Source organism: Ornithorhynchus anatinus, chromosome 2, assembly GCF_004115215.2.
Source record: "Ornithorhynchus anatinus isolate Pmale09 chromosome 2, mOrnAna1.pri.v4, whole genome shotgun sequence".
In the NCBI taxonomy this organism is placed as follows: domain Eukaryota; kingdom Metazoa; phylum Chordata; class Mammalia; order Monotremata; family Ornithorhynchidae; genus Ornithorhynchus; species Ornithorhynchus anatinus.
The window spans coordinates 168,721,836-168,735,968 of record NC_041729.1 but is presented as its reverse complement, the minus strand read 5'-3'; the positions used below and the strand labels follow the sequence as shown (position 1 = coordinate 168,735,968).

Here is a 14,133-nt window from a genome sequence, read left to right as displayed (position 1 = left end):
CGACCTCATCCGTCGAATGGGGACGAGGACCGTGAGCCTCACGCGGGACGACCCGATGACCCGGTATCTACCCCGGTGCTTAGAAATTTGCTTGGCACATAGCAAGCGCTTAACAAATACCAACGTTATTAACAGATACCATCATCATTATCATTATCGGTACCCGCTCCCGTTCCGACGACGACGACGACGGCGAGGTCGACGAGGGGGAGGGAGACGAAGACGATGGGCGTCATCGGCCCGGGGGACCCCCGGAGGCTCGTTTTTGGGGGTTCAATCAATAGCATTCGTTAAGCGCTCACTACGTGCAGAGCACTGTACCGAGCGCTTGGAATGGGCAATTCGGCAACAGACAGAGACGGTCCCCGCCCGGTGCCGGGCGCACGGTCTAATCGGGGGAGACGGACGGACGAAAACAAGATAACATAAGCGCGATAAACAGAATCGAGGGGACGGACACCTCCGTGTCATCCCCCCCGGGATCTCCCGCTCCCTTCTGCCCGGACCCGCCGTCCCTGTGCGCGTCCGCCCCCCCCCCCCCCCCGCCGCCGGAAACACCCCGACGGGACCGACGGCGTCTCGCCAGTAGCCGGCATTCTCCCAAGCAGTCGGTACGGCGCTCTGGGCCCAGGAGGTGTTCGGCGACAACGATAAGGACGACGGTATTTGTTAAGCGCCGACCAGGTGCCACGCGCCGTTGGAAACACCGAGGCGGATACGGGGTCATCGGGTCGTCCCACGTGGGGCTCGCGGGCTTAGTCCCCGTTCTGATGATTAATGATGCTGGTATCCCGTTAAGCGCCTACTACGTGCCGAGCACCGTTCCGAGCGCCGGGGTAGTCACGGGGGAATCGGGTCGTCCCACGTGGGGCTCGCGGGCTTAATCCCCATTTTACAGATGAGGTCACCGAGGCACGGAGAAGTGAAGCGACTCGCCCAAAGTCACACGGCTGACGAGCGGCCGAGCCGGGATTCGAGCCCGTGGACTCTGACTCCAAAGGCCGTGCTCTTTCCGCTGAGCCACGCTGCTTCTCCAACTCTAACAACATCTCTGCCGTTTCAGAGACGAGGGAGCTGAGGCCCAGAGAAGTGAAGCGACTCGCCCGAGGTCACGCGGCTGGCGGGCGGCGGAGCCGGGATTCGAACCCACGACCGCCGACTCCCAAGTCCGGGCTCCTTCCGCTGAGCCAGGCCGAACACACCAAGTCCTCAGCGAATACCGTGACCGTTAACCCTTCTCTGGGACTCCGTTTCCTCATCTGTTTCCGCTCCTTCACCGAGAAGCGGCGCGGCCCGGTGGCAAGAGCCCGGGTTTGGGAGCCAGGGGTCGTGGGTTCTAATCCCGGGTCCGCCGCCTGCCTGCCTGCCTGCCGGGCGACCCTGGCCGGGTCCCCTCACTTCTCTGCGCCTCGGTGCCCTCATCCGGAAAATGGGGATGGAGACCGTGAGCCCCGCGTGGGACAAGCCGCCGACCTCGCGTCTACCCCGGCGCTCGGAACGGTGCTCGGCGCACAGGGAGCGCTTAACGGATACCGTCGTCACTCTTAACGCGGGGGTTCGGCGCCGGCTGTCCCTCCCGCCCAGACCGTCAGCCCCGGGCGGGACGGGGAACCGCGTCCGCTCTGACGTTCCCCGTGTCGCCCCCAGGATTCAGAGCGGGGAGGGGCGTGAGGCAAGCGCTTTAGAAACGCCACAGTTCTCCCCGTTACTAAGAGTTCCTCGGGCACACGGGATATTCAGGTCAGGGCGGTCGCCTCGCCGCCACCTTCTCGGCGAGAAAGGTGCCAACTCCCCGAGTTACCGCGAGCCAGCGCGGCTCAGCGGAAAGAGCCCGGGCTTGGGAGTCAGAGGTCATGGGTTCGAATGCCGGCTCCGCCACCCGTCCGCTGCGCGACCCCGGGAGAATCGCTTCGCTTCGCGGTGCCTCAGCGACCTCGTCCGTGAAACGGGGATGAAGACTGTGAGCCCCACGTGGGACAACCTGATCACCTTGTGCCGTCGCCGTCGTCCCCCCCCCCCCCCCCCCGGGGGCTTAGAACAGTGCTCTGCACATAGTAAGCGCTTAACGGATATCAAGAGTATTGTCATCATAGTTATGCCTAGAAACGCTGGAAAGTTTCGAGTCAGTTCCGGAGTCTAATCGATCGATCCGTCGGCAGTCTTTACGCAGCACCGACTGCGTGCGGGGCAACGAGCTGCGGTCCCACCCCATATTCCAGGTGGACGGTAATAATGACGACGACGGTAGACGACACCAGATGATCGGGTTGGAAACCGTCCCCGTATCTGACAGACGAGGGAACTGAGGCACGGAGAAGTGAAGTGACCTGGCCAAGGTGACACGGCACGCAAGAGGAGGAGTCGGCATTAGAACCCCTGACCTTCCGACCCCCGGGCCCAGGCCGCACCCACCACGCCATGTTGCTTCTTCAAAAGCATCTGAAGTCAATTATCTAGATATTTTTTCCTCACCACACCCCCGAGAGGTAGGGTTCGGGTATTAGCTCCCAATTTACAGTGGGAGAAACTGAGGCACGGGAAGGTTAAGTGACTCGCCCGAAGCCACACGGCGAACGGGGGCCTGAGCCGCGACTCGAACCCGGGACCTCCGGCTTCCGGGCCCAGGGCTCTTCCATCACGTCACCTCCCCAGGTAGGTAAATCCATCTTCTTCTTCTTACAAGGCACCCGTTTCAAAAGCGGCACGGAGGAAGCGACGATAAACTAATGAGTACCGATAAATCGCAGAGCCTTCGCCAGGTCGCGCTAAACCTGATAGCCGTCGCATCCGTGAAGCGCTCGTACCGGGTGCCCAGCACTGTACTGAGCACTGGGGTGGACGGAGGGCGACCGGGTCGGACGCGGTCCCCGTCTCACCCGGGGCTCCCGGTCTGGAAATCCCCATTTTAGGGACGGGGAAACCGAGGCTCGGAGAAGTGAGGCGACTCGGCCGAGGTCGCCCGGCGGGTAGGAGGCGGCGCCGGGGTTAGAACTCGGAGCCTCTGACAATCAGCCTCAGGTGGTCGTCGTCGTCCCCCCGCTAGACCGCGCCGCTTCCCGACAAATCCGGCCGCGTTCCGATCGCGTCACTGAGCGCTCATCGCGTGCGAGGCCCCCCGTACCGAGCGCTTGGGAGACTACGCCGTAACGACGGACGGATCCGGTGACTCCCCCTCAGAATCCCGATCTGGCAGCACGGTTGCCCCTCCGCCCCCCGCATTCCTTCGGAACCGAGGTCATTCGATCGTTCGGCGTGACCCGGCGGAAAGAGGCCGGGCTTGGGCGTCGGAGGTCACGGGTCCGGATCCCGGCCCTGCCGCCCGTCGGCCGCGTGACCGCGGGCGAGTCGCTTCGCTTCTCTGGGCCTCGGATACCCCCTCCGGAAAGCGGGGGTGAAGACCGCGAGCCCCCCCGCCCCGGGACAACCCGATGATCCCGCGTCTCCCCCGGCGCTTAGAACGGTGCTCCGCGCAGAGTGAGCGCTTAACGGATACCACCGTCGGTATCGTCATCATCATCATCATCGTCATCATCCGTCCCCTCGATCGTATCGTATCGAGCGCTTGCTCTGTGCGAGGCACTCCACCGGGTTCCCGGGAGAGGACACCCCGGCAGAGTCGGGAGACGCCTTCCCCGCCCAAGACGGCCCCCGGGGAAGGGACGCGCATCCCGTCGGGCGGATCCGAGAGGAGAGAGAGGCGCGCTCCGCCCCCCGCCCGCCTGGCCGGAGTCTACGAGCCCGCCTCCTCCAGGAAGCCTTCCCCGACTCAGCTCCCTTCTCCCGCGTCCCCCCCCCCCCGACCCGCTCCCTCTATCCACCCCCCTCCCGGCCCCCCACCGCCTCCGGCCATATCTGTCATGCACCGCTTTCTATTCACGCCCGCCTCCCCCTCTAGACCGTCGGCCAGTTGGACCCATCTGTCCATTCCAAGCGCTCAGCCCCGTGCCCCGCACACAGTAAGCGCTCGGTAAGTACCAGCGAACGAACGGACGCGTCTGCTATAACCTTACAGCATACATCCCCGAGCGCTCAGCGCACGGCGTTCCGCCCACGGTGAGCGCTCGAAAGAGGCGACCGACCGACGTCTTAACGGTGATGACGTCGGTATCTGCTAAGCGCTCACTACGTGCGGACCGCCGTCCTAAGCGCCGGGGGAGTTACAGGGCGATCGGATCGTCCCAGGCGGGGCTCACGGTTTCAATCCCCATTTTCCAGATGAGGGAACCGAGGCCCAGAGAAGCGGAGGGACTCGCCCGCGGTCACACGGCCGACGAGGGGCGGAGCCGGGATTGGAACCCCTGACCTCCGACTCCCAGGCCCGGGCTCCTTCCGCTGAGCCGCGCCGGTCTTCCGCCTCCAGGGTTCGCTCCCCGCATCCCCGGCTCCCTCGGTCCCGCCGCCGTTGGTTCGTATTTAGGCGCTCGACGGACACCGTCATCGCCATCACGCGCTAAATGGACGGGATCGACCGAGCGGCCCACCGGACGCCCCGGGGGCGCGCCGAGCCCCGAACGGGCCCGGCGGGAAGAGGGAGGCCACGCCCCCGGTCTCGCCCTCCTCCCCCCGACCCCCTCCGGCGGCGCCCGTCGAGCGCCGCGGCGGATCCCGGCGGGGTCGGATGGGACGCGGTCCCCGTCCCGCGGGGGGCTCGCGGTCTCCACCCCCGTTCTCCGGGCGAGGCCAACGGGGCCCGGGGAAGCCAAGGGGCTCTCCCCGGGTCACCCGGCCGACAGGCGGCGGGGCCGGCATCGGGACCCCCCGACCCCGACGGGCCCGGGACGCGGAGGGCGACTCACCCTGGCCACGGGGCCGACCGGATGGGCGGCGTAGTCCGAGCTGGGGTCGTAGCTGGAGGCTTCGCCGAGGAGGCCGACGGGCCGCTCCTTCTTCTCGTCCGAGGTCATGGTGGGGGCCGACCTGGAAGAGCAGCGGGTCAGAGCGCCGCGCCGGGCGGGCGGCCGGTGGCCCCCGGGGGCCCTCCCTCCTCGCGGCGCCCCCGTCGGCTCGCCCCCTCCCGCCTCCCCTCCCTCCCCCCCTCCTCCCTCCCCCCCCCCCCCCCCCCCCGGAAGGCCCCCTCCCGCCTCAGATCCCGCGGACGGGTCCTCTCCCCTCCCTCCGGAGCCTTACCGGAGGCCCGCCTCCTCCGGGAAGCCTCCCCCGATTAAGCCCCCCTCTCCTCTTCTCCCGCTCCCGTCCGCGGCCCTTCGCTCCCCCGCCCCCCCCCCCCCCCCCCCCGCCTCACAGCGCTCACGGCCACGTCCGCCGTTCATAGTCGAGTCGCGCGAGAAGCCGCGTGGCGCAGCGGAAAGAGCCCGGGCTTGGGAGTCGGGGGTCATGGGTTCGAATGTCGGCTCGGCCACTCGCCAGCCGCGTGACCCTGAGCGAGTCGCTTCGCTTCTCCGGGCCTCGGTTCCCTCGTCGGGAAAGCGGGGATCGACCGGGAGCCTCGCGTGGGACGACCCGATCCCCCCGCGTCTACCCCGGCGCTCAGAACGGCGTCCCGCGCAGGGTGAGCGCTCAACGGATACCGAGATCACTGTTGTTACGTCTGTCTCCCCCTCTAAGCTCTCTGTGGGCGGGGAATGCGTCTGTCCTACCGTCCTCTCCCCAGGCGCTCGGTACGGTGCCCCGCCCGCAGTAAGCGCTCGATAGATTCAGTCACTCGATCGTGCTTACTGAGCACCCACCGCGTGCGGGGCCCCGGGCCGGGCGCTCGGCGGCAAGTGCGACTCGGCGACGGGGAGAGACGATCCCTGCCCCGCAACGGACTCGGCTGTGAGCCCGTCAACGGGCGGCGTCGGTCTCTGTCGGGTGCCCGATCGTCCAGCCCGAGCGCTCAGTACACCGCTCTGCACGTAGTAGGCGCTCAACAGATACCGCTGAATGCACAGGCTCACCCTCGAGTCAGCGATAAAAGTAACCGACCGACAGACTGACCCGTCTACCTCGCCGCCGACCCCTTTCCCGCGTCCTCCCCGTGGCTGGAACTCTCTCCCCGTCCACTGATGCCAGACCCCCGCTGTCTCTCCATCTTCCAAGCGTCACTATGATTTCATGACGTTGGTATTTGTCGAGCGCTTCCCACGCGCAGAGCACTGTTCGAAGCGCTGGGGTGGATACAGGGTGATCGGGTGGGTCCCCCGTGAGGCTCACGGTCTTCATCCCCATTTGACAGAGGAGGGAACTGAGGCCCAGCCAAGTGAAGCGACCCGCCCACGGTCGCACGGCTGACGAGCGGCAGAGCCGGCCTTTGAACCCATGACCTCTGACTCCCGGGCCCGGGCTCCTTCCGCCGAGCCGCGCTACCGAGCGCTTAGTGTGCAGAGCGCTGTACTAAGCGCTCGGAAAGTACAACTCGGCAACAGATAGAGACCGTCCCTACCCAACGACGGGCTCCCAGTCCCGTCTCCTCCAAGAGGCCTTCCCCGACGAAACCCTCCGTTCCCCAGCCGGCCCGCCCGCCCGCCCGCCCGCCCGTCCGCGTCGTCCACGCGCCCCGGCCATCCGTGACCGCCGGACGCTCCGTATTCTCTCCCGTCCCGATCCCACGGCACGTAGGGACGGGGCTCTAAATTCTATCCCGTAAATCCCTCACTTATTCATTTCTTCAAAGGCTGGAGCCCCGCGGCGCGGCCCGAGCCTCCAGATCCAGCGAATCCCGGGCCCGGGCTCTCCCCCCGCAGGCCGCGCAGCTTCTCTGTTCATCTGACATCCACCCCAGCGTTTAGCACGGGGCCGGGCGACAGAGAAACGGAGGCGAAACTCCGACTCCGGGCCCATCTGGCCACTCGCTTTCCTTCGCTTGTATTTACCGAGCGCTTACCGCTTACTGGATGATGACGATGGCATCCGTTAGGCGCTTACAGTGTGCCAAGCACCCTTCTAAGCACCGGGGGAGATCCAAGGTCATCGGGTGGTCCCACCTGGGGCTCACGGTCCTCGTCCCCAATTTACGGATGAGGTCACTGAGGCGCGGCGAAGCGAAGCCATCCGCTCAGGGTCTCACAGCTGACGAGCGGCAGAGCCGGGATCAGAACCCGTGACCTCCGACTCCCAAGCCCGGGCTCTCGCCACTAGGCCGCGCCGCTCCTCCCGGCGCCGTACTGAGCGCTCGGGAGAGTACAATTCAACAATAAGCGGGGCCATTCCCTGCCCCAAACGTAGAGCTTAGAGCCCGAGGGAGTGGGGGAGACAGGCAGTGATGCAAACGGAGAGGATGACAGACGTCGACACGGGCGCTCCGGGGATGGGAGGGGGAAACTTACTGCTCACTGACGACGAAGATACAGTTGTCCTGGGAGGGCTGGCCGGAGATCGGATGCCTGCAGCTCACCTTCCGATCATTGTGACTGCAAGGACGGAAGAGAAACACAGTTCGGCATCCCCTTGCCCCCGGGGCCGGACCATTTCCGGCAGGCGATGATAATTTCGATATCATAAAATAACAGCTAAGAATGGAACAGAAACGAATAATGAGACAATAAAAGATAGAACGAAATAATCTTCCATTCATTCGTTCAACCGTACTCATTGAGCGCTCACTGTGTGCAAAGCACCGTACGGAGCGCTTGGGAGTATCCAAGAGAACAAAAAAAAACCCAAAAAAACCCAGACATTCCCAGCCCGCAACGAGCTCACAGTCTGGAGGGGGAGACGCACAGTAATCCACGTGAGTGAATAAATAGATCAGTGAAATATATAGGCGTAAATGCCGGGGGGTATTCTTCAAGCGTTAACTGTGTGTCCGGCACCGTACCAAGCGCCGGGACGGACTAAGCGAAACGATTTGCACGCAGTCCCCGTCCCACGCGGGACTCACGGTCTCCATCCCCCTTTTACTAATAATAACGTCGGTATCCGTTGAGCGCTCGCCGCGTGCGCGGCGCCGTTCTAAGCGCTCGGGGTAGATAAAGGGTCATCAGATGGTCCCCCGTGAGGCTCACGGTCTTCATCCCCATTTGACAGATGCGGGAACCGAGGCTCGGAGAAGCGCAGCGACTCGCCCACGGTCACGCAGCTGACAAGGGGGGCAGGGCTGGGATACGAACCCGTGACCTCCGACTCCCAAGCCCGCGCTCTCTCCACTGAGCCACAGACGAGGGAACCGGGGCCCGGAGAAGTGAAGCGACCCGCCCGAGGTCACCCGGCAGACAAGCGGCGGGGCCAGGATTAGAACCCGGGTCCTCTGACCACCGAGCCCGGGCTCCTCCCGTACCCTCTCCGGCGCGAGGGACGATGCTCGATACGCAGCAAGTGATTAACAAGAGAGCCCGTCTTTTAGGCCGCGAGCCCGTCGCTGGGCCGGGATCGTCTCCACCTGTTGCCGAACGGCACCATCCAAGCGCTCGGTACGGCGCTCTGCCCGCCGTGAGCGCTCGATGAATACGACCGAACGGACGAACGAACCAAGTGCGACGACGACAACAATCGCAATAATGAGGACGGAGCGGGCCGGGCTCCCTCCTCCATCGGGGCGGCCGCTCCGGTCCGGGCACGGGCCGAGGCCGAGCCGAGGCAGCCGGGGATCGGCGGGGGCGGGAGGGTCTCGAGGGAGGGAGACCGAGGCAGGGAGAAGCGGGGGGGGGGGGGGGGTGGTCACAGACACCCATCGACGGAGCGCTTTCCGGATGCGGGGCGCCGGGCCCCGTCGCCCTTTCTCCCCGGAGTCCCCCTCGGACGGCGGAAGACAGAGCCTACACCCCCGGACCGGCTAGCCCGCTCCCGCCCCCGTCCCTCCGAATCAGACCGTCTCTCCCCCGGACCCCGACGTCCCCGGAGAGGGAGAGCGGGGCTCCCGCCCCGCCTTCGCGTTTCCAGGGAAGCGAGGACACGGTGAACGCTTTTCCGGCGACAGAACAGTCACGCTGACAATAACGGTAACGACGTTGGTATCCGTTGAGCGCTCACTACGTGCGGGGCGCCGTTCTAGGCGCCGGGGCCGATACAGGGCGATCAGATCGTCCCAGGCGGGGCTCGGTCTTCACCCCCGTTTTCCAGATGAGGTAAGTGAGGCCCAGAGAAGTGAAGCGACCCGCCCACGGTCACAGAGCCGACAAGCGGCGGAGCCGGGATCCGAACCCATGACCCCCGACTCCCACGCCCGGGCTGCTTCCCGCACCCGCGAGCGCTATCTGGACCCGCCCGGGGATCAAGCCGGGACTGCTCAGGGGGCCCCTTCGTCGCCCGAGCTGGGGCTCCCGTCGTCGCCCCCGAACTCCCCCCAGTCGCCGAGTCGTTACGGTATCGGTCAGGCGCTTACTGCGCGTCGGGCACCGTGCTAAGCACCGGGGTAGAGACAAGCTACCCCGGCTTGGGGAATAATAATAACGTTGGTATTTGTGAAGCGCTTGCTATGTGCAGAGCACCGTTCTAAGCGCTGGGGGGGGACACGGGGGAATCGGGTTGAGAAGCAGCGCGGCTCGGTGGAAAGAGCACGGGCTTCGGAGTCAGGGCTCACGGGTTCGACTCCCGGCTCTGCCCCTTGTCGGCCGTGTGACCGTGGGCGAGTCACTTCACTTCTCTGGGCCTCGGCTCCCTCATCTGTAAAATGGGGACGAAGACCGGGAGCCCCCCGTGTCTACCCCGGCGCTCAGAACGGTGCTCTGCGCGTAGTAAGCGCTTAATAAATACCAACGTTATTATTACGGTGCCCTGCCAGCAGCGCGGCTCAGTGGAAAGAGCCCGGGCTTGGGAGTCAGAGGTCACGGGTTTGAACCCCGGCTCCGCCACCTGTCCGCTGTGTGACCGTGAGCGCGTCACTTCGCTTCGCTGGGCCTCAGTGACCTCCTCTGTGAAATGGGGATTAAGACCGCGAGCCTCACGCGGGACGACCCGACGGCCCCGTATCTCCCCCCAGCGCTTGGAACGGCGCTCGGCACATAGTGAGCGCTTAACGGATACCGACGTCATTATTATTACTGTGAGCTTCCGGTCCGGAGACGAGTTTAGTCTTCTCCTCCTTCCCCCGCCCCCCCCCAACAAGCTTCGGATGTATTTCTTTCTGCCAAAACAGGAGGAAAACCCCATTGAAAAAGACGGCTTTTGAAACGTCTCGTTCCCAGATTCCGGCCGAGGCGCGTCTGGCCCCCTTTTTTTTTCCGGAAAGGAGCCCCTCGAAGTATTCCTAAAGACCCGCCGCCGCCCCTCCCGAATCCCCGCCCGGGAAATCCGACGACGGGTGGGCGGCTTCGCCGGCGGCAACTCGATACTTTGAAATCCGCCCTCGAAACCGGAGCTCCGGCTGGAATTCCAAGTCGGGAGAAAAGAGTCGGCCCGGGGCTGCCCCCTTTCCACAGTCCGTCCTCAAACGGGGATGATTCCCGGAGGGAAGGGCGTCACTTCTCCGTTAAAATATAGGAGAGAGAAACCGGGTCACTAAAATCCCAAATCGTGGCCTCGGCGAGCATCTTCTGGCATTCGGGCGACGCGCGGGACGGGGGCCGTGTCCGACGAGTAGCCGGTGCGACGAGAATCACGATCACGATAATGACAGCGGTGACCGTTCGTCGCCGAACTACGTGCCAGGCTCTGTACTACGCGCCGGGGTGGATCCAGCCAAATCGGGTGGGACCCGGTCCCCGTCCCACGTGGGGCCCGGAGGCTCCGTTCCAAGCGCTTAGTCCAGTGCTCCGCACAGGGTAAGCGCTCGATAAATACTACTGAAGGAATGGATGAGTCCCCGTTTTCCGGATGAGGGAACTGAGGCCCAGAGAAGTGACGTGACTTGCCCGGGGTCACACAGCAGACGAGGGGTGGCGGACAAGTGGGGGAACCGGGATCGGAACCCACGACCTTCCCACCCCCGGGCCCGAGCCCCATCCGGTACGTCATCCGCCCCGGCGTCTAGCACGCTGCTTGGCGGAAGGGCAGCGCTGCACGAATACGACCGTTATTACTGCGTGGGCAGGGAACGTGTCTGCCAAAAATGCCGCACCGTACTCTCCCAGGCGCTCAGTACAGCGTTCGGCGCGTAGGAGCCGCTCGATAAATACCCCGACCGAGGTCGCTGTGGGCAGGGAATGCGTCCGTTTACCGCTGAGTTGTACCTCCCTAAGCGCTGCAGTACGGTGCTCCGCAGACGGTAAGCGCTCGGTAAACTCATTCACTCGTTCACTCATTCGATCGCACCTGTTGAGCGCTCACTGTGCGCGAAGCACTGTACCGAGCGCTCGGAAAGTACAATTTGGCAACGAGCGGAGACGATCCCGGCCCACCGACGGGCTCACAGTCTAGGAGGGGGGAGACGGACAACAAAGCTAGCAGACAGGCGTCGATACCATCGGTGAAGATGAATGAAACAAATAGGATCGAACGAATAAACGACCGTTTGAGCGTCAGTAAGCCCTCAGCACCTTCTTCCGTGTGGCGAGCTCGGCCCCGGGTGGATGGGGGAGGACAACGGGATCGAGCGGCCCGGCCTATCTGTCGGTCAGACGCCGGGCCCGGGAGTCGGAGGACCTGGGTTCCGATCCCGGTTCCCCCACGTGACTGCCGGGCGACCGCGGGCAAGTGGCTTCGCTTCTCTGGGCCTCGGTCTCCTCGTCTGCACAGTGGAGATTCGGTGCCCGTCCTCCCTCCCCCCGAGACTGTGAGTCCCTCGCGGGAGAGGCGCCGTGTCCCGCTGGTTATCCCGGCCATTAGTGCGGGGAAAAGGCGACTATCCTGACACACACCACGGTGAGGATCACGATTACCAGGAGCAGATGTTTAATGTCGGTATCTAGTAAGCGCTCCCTACGGGCAGAGCAGCGTTCTAAGCGCTGGGGGAGATACAGGGTCATCGGGCCGTGCCCCGTGAGGCTCACGGTGAATCCCCATTTTACGGACGAGGGGGCCGAGGCCCAGGGAAGTGAAGCGACTCGCCCGCGGTCACACGGCTGACGGGGGGCAGGGCCGGGATTCGAACCCACGACCTGCGACTCCCGAGCCCGGGCTCTCTCCGCCGAGCCGCGCTGCTTCTCTAACGCTGAACGCTCACTCTGTGCCGAGCGCCGCGCCGAAGCGCCGGGGGCGACCCGGGCCCCGGTCCCACACAGCCGCCGGCGCAGACGACGACGGCAACCGTGATATCCGTTACGGGCTCAATACGCGCCAGGCGCCGTACTGAGTGCCACGGCGGCGGAAAGAGCCCGGGCTCGGGAGTCAGAAGGTCACGGGTTCCAATCCCGGCTCCGCCCCTCGGCGGCCGCGTGACCTCGGGCGAGTCACGCCACCTCTCTGGGCCTCGGCTCCCTCATCTGTCAAATGGGGACGAAGACCGGGAGCCCCACGGGGGACACCCTGATCACCCCGCATCTCCCCCGGCGCTTAGGACGGTGCTCGTCACACAGCAAGCGCTTAACAAATACCATCGCTATCATTTCGACCCACGGTGTTTACCGAGCGCTCGCCGGAGGGAAGGGTAGGACACGTTCCCCGCCCAAACGGAGCTTCCCGGGGAGAGGGGAGGGGACGGGCTTCACGTGCCTCACGCATTTATTCGACAGAATTCAGCAACACCATCGACCAGTGAACGCTGACGCTGTACACTACACTGACGACGACGACGTCGGTATTTGTTAGGCGCTTACTAGGCTGCAGAGCGCCGTTCTGAGCGCCGGGGGAGAGACGGGGTCATCGGGTCGTCCCACGTGAGGCTCACGGTTAATCCCCACCCGACGGATGAGGTCACCGAGGCCCAGAGAAGTGAAGCGACTCGCCCGCGGTCACCCGGCTGGCGAGGGGCAGGGCCGCGATTCGAACCCGTGACCTCGGACTCCCGAGCCCGGGCCCCTTCCACCGAGCCACGCCGACACCGAACGGTATTTAGCGGTACTCTTGATTAGTCGATACTAATGCGACGTACTGACACTAAACGCCAGCGGCAGCAACAGCACGGCGCTCTGCGCTAAGCGCTCGGAACGTCCAGTTCGGCCACGGACAGAGACGGTCCCTGCCCGGTGACGGGCTCACGGTCTAATCGGGGGAGACGGACGGACGGAAGACAAGACGACCCGATCGCGATAAACAGAATCGAGGGGATGGATGGCTCCCGCCCACCCCCTGCCCGCCCCGGGACCGCGCCTCCCGCCGGGATCCCTTCCGCGGCTCCACCCCCTACCGCTTCCCAACGCCGCGGCTCCGACCCAGCTGAGCCTCGCCTCGGGCCACCGTCTCGTCACGCGGAGGGACGCGACGGGCGGGCCGGCCGAACGCTCACCCGGCCGTCCGGCCGTCCGACCCTAGCGGTGACGATGACGGTGGCGTTTCTGAAGCGCTCATTATGCGCCGGGCACTCTTCTAAGCGCCGGGGTAGATACGAGGTCAGCAGGTCGTCCCACGCGGGGCTCACGGTCTTCATCCCCATTTGACGGACGGGGTCACTGAGGCACGGAGAGATCAGGTCATCTGTCCGAGAGGTCGCACGGCAGACGAGAGGCGGAGCCGGGATTAGAACCCACGACCTCCGACTCCCGAGCCCGGGCTCTTGCCACCGAGCCGCGCTGCCTCTCTACCACCCATCTCTGCCATCTGCTTCTCCACCGTCCGTCCGTCCGTCCGTCCGTCCGTCCGTCCGCTCGTCCGCCCGCCCGCCCGCCCACGAAAGACGCCTCCCGCGATCCCACGGGAAGCTTGTGGCTCACGGAAGGATGGGGCCAGGGAGCGGCCCTGCCCACACGCCTCGCGGGCGCAGAGCGTGTCCATCCCCCGTGGCGTACCGACCTCTCAACAGCCGGGCGGTGTGGCTCGGCGGCAACGGCCCGGGCTTGGGAGTCAGAGGTCGTGGGTTCTAATCCCGGCTCCGCCACGTAGCTGGGGGACTGCGGCCAAGTCCCTTCACTTCTCTGGGCCTCAGTGACCTCAACTGTAAAACGGGGATGAAGACTGCGAGCCCCACGTGGGACCACCTGATCGCCTTCTATCTCCCCCCAGTGCTCAGAACAGCGCTTGGCACGGAGGTAAGAGCTTAACAGACGCCATCGTCATCATCACCCTGTGCGCGGTAAGCGCTCGGTAAACCCCACCGACTGATCGACGGACCGACCGATCCCTTTGCCCCGGTGCGGCCGTGACAGGCCACCGGCCCCGAGGGCTCAGGAGCCTGCCCCTTCCCGGCCGAGGAGGGTAGCGAGGTCACGGGTTCCACTCCCAGCT

At 65.1% G+C, this 14,133-nt stretch overlaps 1 protein-coding gene across 11 annotated transcripts in view; it reads right to left on the bottom strand.

The window, feature by feature from the left end:
* The window catches only part of PLEKHA5 (pleckstrin homology domain containing A5), a 179,494-nt gene that overhangs the window by 89,414 nt on the left and 75,947 nt on the right, over positions 1-14,133 (bottom strand). For 10 of the 11 annotated variants that reach the window (XM_039911262.1, XM_039911263.1, XM_039911257.1 and 7 more), the window contains 2 exons: positions 7,266-7,349; positions 4,797-4,917 (listed from right to left, as the gene is read on the bottom strand). In XM_039911262.1, the coding sequence (XP_039767196.1) occupies positions 4,797-4,917; positions 7,266-7,349 (205 nt within the window). Of the gene's footprint in view, positions 1-4,796; positions 4,918-6,823; positions 6,862-7,265; positions 7,350-14,133 lie in introns of those variants that run through there. The other variant, XM_039911260.1, reaches the window with a different exon arrangement.